This window comes from Lolium rigidum, chromosome 4 (assembly GCF_022539505.1).
Source record: "Lolium rigidum isolate FL_2022 chromosome 4, APGP_CSIRO_Lrig_0.1, whole genome shotgun sequence".
Taxonomy (NCBI): domain Eukaryota; kingdom Viridiplantae; phylum Streptophyta; class Magnoliopsida; order Poales; family Poaceae; genus Lolium; species Lolium rigidum.
Window position 1 is genome coordinate 190,151,514 of NC_061511.1, and position 6,000 is coordinate 190,157,513.

The following is a 6,000-nucleotide window of genomic DNA, read 5'->3' on the forward strand; positions in this document are numbered from 1 at the left end:
CCCAACCCCATCCCCTTCCTCCCCCCTCCCGAGTGAAAATGCTAAATTCATGTGATTGGGAGGTGGCGCTCTAGAGTTGCTTCCTCTATGGAGGCGTCGCCTTGGGACGATGGGTAAGTGAACGAGGTGCTTTGTGTCGATACCTAGTGGTCACTAGCGGACCTTCTCGGGGGTGAATCGGGCCATCACCCCCCCCCCCCCCCCCAGCCCAGGAGGAAATACCAAAATATCTCTCACCAAGTGGCCCATTTAATGACAAAAACCAGCCCATTTCACCCCTTCAGTCCATCCCCCCCCCCAGTTCTGGCCCAAGATCCGCGCCTGGTAGTGGGGTAGCGTATTCTTTGGTGGTGGCGACCTACCTTGCTCGATGTTGTGCTCAAGGCCCTTCTTCGGAGATGGAGACGGATGACACGGCAATGATGGCTAATCGGGACCAGGCAAAGACAATATCTTTCTCTGGTGGCACGCTACTTCCATTACTTCATCACCATGGTTCTGATGACGCGGATGGATGAATGCTTCGTTCATTAGCGGTGTTTCTTGCTGTATTTTCTCGCTTTGCAACGTTGCCTAAGCTGAACTCTCTGCATCTTGTATGTGTCGTAGCTTTGTTAGTTTAAAGTTGAGGTTATATGTTTAAGAAGAGCCACAAGATCTCCTTCACTAACGCTGTGGAATTTAATCGCTGGAAATCTATTTTTCTTGACCTGTAACTCGCTGAAAAACTAGCCGTACCACGTGATAAACGAAGGAGATTTGTGACGAGTAGTAATGTGTACGATGCCTATGGTTCGGTTCGTGTCACATCGCAAGATCCTTGGCCGGCTGCACGCCGGCCACGGGATTCTAGGCTGATCTGTTGGCGTGTCAGCTTAGACAGAGACTGCTCGGATGGAGATCATCTCCTTTCGGTTCCAAACTTCCGATCCATCCGGCTATGCGGGCCTCTAATTTCTTCTGGACTGTTCCAGACGTACGACGACGACTCGGCACAGTTTGGCTGCAACTATCAGATTAGTTGATGTGTGCGATTTCACGAAAGGAAGCTTTCTTGATTGTTCAGGTATCTCTCCACAAGATTCAAGCACACGCCGGCACCTTCAGATTTCTGGGCAAATTAAAATTCAACTGTCTAATTTTACTTGGCAGTTTTGGCCTAGCTCATGCATTTCTTCAGGCATTGCATAGAGGGCTAGAAATGACATACTGATGTGCATTCACAGGGGCATTGTGTGATTCTCATTATTTGCACATAACTCAACTACACAGGTACTACTATACATACATATGATTACCTTTCTCGCCGCAAGCATGCAACTCGAGAATGAGTTTTATTGATTTCTGTCAAGTCCATGCAGGTGCAGCACCTGATGATCCCTTCGACATTTTGCACAAGTCACAAACATCAGTACAAATACCAAACATTAAGACTATGAGACATATATACACGGCTTGGTTGTTGAGCTACTCCTTTGCAGCTCAACAACTAGATAGGAAACTCTTCATCACTCGGTACTAGTTTTTACCCTCTCCCTATGGAGAAGTACTGAGCTCCACATTAATCAGAGATCTCTAGTGATCGATCTCTGGTGAACTAGTAAGTAGTTATTCTCGTCCAACTTGAAGGCTTGGAGCAGGTCTCTGGCACTAATATTGCAGCGACCACCGAGTTAGTAGCTCGCGAGTCGTCAATATCATGATTAGTCCAACCACTAACTGCAAGAGAAAAAGAGAGCAAGTAACAGGTTAATGAGATGTATTGGGTAAAATCTCACTGCAGAAGTACTGATAGCTTTCCAAAATATTCTTACCTCTACTAGAACTATTATCAGTTGCAAGCTTGGACAGCCCTTGTGGGTGTGTTCTTCTTCTCATCCTCGTCATGCGGTAGGACCGTCTCAAATGCCTGGACCAAAAGCTCCACTTTCTTCTTCCGAGCGCCTAGATTGTTCACCGCCCGCCGAAGTGCGTAATCGATCATCCACTCTTCCGCGTTCTTACGGTCTTCCGCAGTCTGATGCTTCAGATCAACCTTCTCTGAGTCTGGGTCCAGTTCCAAAGGAAGAAAATTAGGCCCCCTTGGGTTGAAACCTCGCATGTGCTCCTCTTCTTCAGGTGTTCTCCTCCTCCCAGCAATGATCAGTCTCTTTCTCGGGCTAATCTCAGACTCGGTAGGATCAACATACACATCTCCTTTGAGGTTCATCCCGCTGAATATGTTGCACATGTCATCAACAGAAAATTCTTTTGCATCATCTTCTGCTGGTAGGCTCTGAGGTTCCACATTGCTGTCAGCAGTGGAGAGGTCATAGTTGTGCTCAGCGTGCAAGAGATTAGCTTCTCCGGTAACACAAACTTCTTCACAAGCATCTTTTATGTTGCTTGTCTGTGTTTCCTTCAGAGCACCAGCACAGACACCAGCAGCGCAACCATCTTTATCACCTTCTTGAATAATATCCAGTTCTTCGTGAGCATGTTCTGGTTCACGTGCCATTGTTTCCTGTTCTCTCTCGGGACCATCATTGACATCTGCATTGTTGTCATCTGGAACAGCACCAGATTCCGCATTTGCTAGTTCAGATGGGGTAATAAGCTCAGATTCATTTAGAGCAGCACTAACCACATCCTCACAGTTGTGATTCTGATCAGTCTCCTGTACCGCAACAGATTCAGAAGCATCATCCAGCTCACACATTGCTAACTCGGAACCATTTTGAGTATCATCACTGACAAGTGCTGAGTTATCTTCACCAATTTCCTGACCAATACCACATTCTTCAGAGGTGGCTTCCAACTCCCTTATGACATTTCCCAAGTGCATTTGATCACCCTCACCGAGATATGCAGAGTTGCCATCATGAACGACTTCTTGAACGATGCCAGATTCTTCGCAAGGACCTTCTGACTTGCATGTTGTAAATTCTGGTTCTGTTTGAGCATCATTGTTAACAAGAGCAGACTTACTGCTTTGGCTACTTTTTTGAGGAATACCCGATTCTTCAGAAGACTCTTGCAGCTTGCACTCTGTGATCTCTGGTTCCATCTGAGCAGTGGCATAAGCAGATACTTCTATTTGAGCACCATTATCAGCATGAGCAGACTTACTGCTTTGGCTACTTTTTTGAGGAATACCCGATTCTTCAGAAGACTCTTCCAGCTTGCACTCTGTAATCGCTGGTTCCATCTGAGCAGTGGCGTCAGCAGACAATTCTATTTGAGCACCATTATCAACATGAGCAGACATATTACTTTCGCTACTTTCTTGGGGAATACTAGATTCTTCAGAAGAGTCTTCCGGCCCGTGCTCTGTAATCTCTGGTTGCATTTTAGCAGGGGCATCAACACATACAGAGTAAACGACCTGGCTGCTTTCTTGGGTTATACCAGATTCCGCAGAAACATCTTCAGATTTGCATGTGGTAATCTCCAATCCCCTTTGAGCATCTTCTGTGCCACTCACAGTATTCTCTGCAGCAGTATCAAGTTGCTCAAATGCATCTTCTACAGTGGTCGCATCTTGTTCAAAGCCACCATCTGTTGGCTGATTCGAGATTTCAACATCTGGAGAAGCAATAGCATTGGAGTCAGAAACTTCACCTTCTGAAACAGCTCGGGAGGCTGCTTCTTCCTCATAGAAATCCTCTTCGCGTGCAACATCGGGGACAGTCTCAGAAATCTCCATTTCAGACTCATCATCATCCTTCTCCTTCTCGGCGATTTCGAATCGGAGAGCAGAATCTATGTTGGTCTCGTCATCCTCTGCTGAATTCTCCTCTTTGCAGCCGTCTTCCAGGACATTCTCCACCCTTTCTGTAACTTCAGCTTCAGGAATTTCCAATGCTGAGAGCTTCTCTTCTGATGTGCCCTGTCCATCAGAAGTATCCCCTTGACACACTTCTGCAACAGCTCCGGAGGTTGATTCTTGCTCACAGAAATCCTCTTCGCATGCAACATCGGGGACAGTCTCGGAAATCTCCATTTCAGACTCGGCATCCTTCTGCTTCTCGCTGATTTCTAATTCGTTGGCAGAATCCATGCTGGTCTCGTCATCCTCTGCCTCTTGATCTGCTGAATTCTCCTCTTTGCATCCGTCTTCCAGGACATTCTCCATAACTTCAGACATAGGAATTTCCGATTCCGAGAGCGTCTCTTCTGATGTGCCATGTCCATCAGAAGTATCCGCTTGACACACTTCGCCCAGGATGATGTCTTCGTCTTCTTCCTGCTCCCTGCAGACCTCCACCGTAGAAACAGCACATGTTCGCTCGGCGGCGATCTCCATTTCGTGGCCACCATCCGAAACGCACTCCTCATCGTCTCCTAGATCTTGTGTGTCTTCTGCTGTGGAAGCCTCATGTTGATTCACTGTGTCCAATCTGCAATCGACGCCTTCTTCCTCGGCGACGATCCCTGTTTCAGAGGGCAAATCTGAGACGATCTCCTCATCTTCTGGTTCCTGTTCTTCGATGGCCTCCTCTTCGCGCTCATCGCCTGATCCGCAGGACTTGCCCTCTTCATCTTCACCTTCCTGAAGCTGGGCAAGAACCTCTGCTTCCCCAATCTGCTCCTCTGAAACATCGTCATCCAGGCTATCGCACTCGTACCCCTGGTACCTCATCCACGGCAGCTCCTCCACGAGATTGCCGGAGACGCCTGGATCGCTGCACTCCGACGAACTGTCCCTGCAGACACCAGGTCTGTCCTCGCCGTCACCGTCACCGTGAACAGCAAGATCGTTACTTTTGTCGACGTCGTCGTCGGCGCCGCAACGGTCGAATACAAGGAACTCCATCCGCCTGACCGTGTCGTCGTCCATCTCGTCCAAGGACATGTCGCTGCAGCTGGTGCCGGAGCTGACCCTCGGGCCGGTGTACACCTCCACGAAGAAGTCGCCGACCTCGTCGACAACCGGCGGCGCGACCTTGGCGACAGCGCCGGCGCAGACGGAGTTCTTGCCCTCCGGTTTTTGGTGGGCGGTGGAGCCCTTGCGGAAGGCGGAGACGCCCTTGTGCTTCATGCTCTGCTGCGTCTTGATGAGGCGGCGGCGCGCGGCGAGGAAGCTGCGGAGCGGCACGGCGGGCGCGTGGGCGTGGCCGTTGAGGGAGCAGTAGGTGTAGGGGCAGACCCGCATCGCCGCGGGGCCCTCGGCGTCGGTGGCCCCGGGCGCCAGGCCGAGCGCGCGGGGGAACTTGGCGTCCTTCAGGGTGGAGGAGCAGGTGGGCCGGACCATGCCGGGCGACGCGGGCGCCGGGAACAGCACCTTGCCCCTCGGCGTCACCCGCAGCGGCCTGCGCTGCCTCGTCGGCGTGGACGCGGACGCGGACGCCGACGCGCGATGGCGATGGAGCTGGCCGGCCTTGGCGCCGGAGCTGCTGGTGCCGCGCATGTAGTTGGGCACGGAGGCCGGGGCCGGGGACGTCATGGCCGCGCCGCCGCGGTTCCTCGGGAGGCTCCCGCCGAGGCCGCCGCCGGCGTCCCTGAAGGTGCTGAAGCCCCTGGGGTTGGAGGGAGGGGTGAGGAGCGGGTCCTTGGGCTTCTTGGGCACCTCTTTGCTCCTCACCATGGCTGCTGCTGCTAGTAGTACTACTACTCCTTTGCTCTCGATCCCTGGATGGATGTCTTGGCTTCACTCCACGGATCCCTCCCTCAGGTTCTTGGAATCTCTCGGCTTGAGCTCGGAGGTTCCGTGGAGTGCTTGGCTTCTTCCTCCTTGAGCTTCTTGGGCGGGTCGGCAAGCAAAGGCAAAGGTGATGTGAACTATGGGACTGGGGAGAGGAGGTTGGGAGTTGGAACAAGGAAGAAGAATTTGGAATGGACTCGAGGAGAAAGAGTGGAAGGGAAGGAGAAAAGAATGGTGGAATGGATTCTGTGGGAATGGAATGCGATGGGAGGAAGAAGGGGGAGCCGCGGCGAGTGGGTGGGCGGCTCAAAGTTGAGAGCGGCTGTGTGAGTGTGACACTTTCTTTGTCTCTTCGATGCCGGATCTCCTGTGGTGGC

The 6,000-nt window shown here is 51.5% G+C and overlaps 1 protein-coding gene across 1 annotated transcript; it reads right to left on the bottom strand.

The window, feature by feature from the left end:
- Positions 1 to 1,215: 1,215 nt before the first annotated feature.
- Positions 1,216 to 5,566, bottom strand: LOC124647950. The gene is made up of 3 exons (XM_047187792.1): positions 2,567 to 5,566; positions 1,815 to 2,503; positions 1,216 to 1,719 (listed from the first exon to the last, which is right to left on the bottom strand). Exons 1-2 carry the CDS (start codon positions 5,564 to 5,566, stop codon positions 1,832 to 1,834), a joined length of 3,672 nt encoding a protein of 1,223 aa, XP_047043748.1. The 3' UTR covers positions 1,216 to 1,719; positions 1,815 to 1,831.
- Between the last annotated feature and the right edge of the window lie 434 nt (positions 5,567 to 6,000).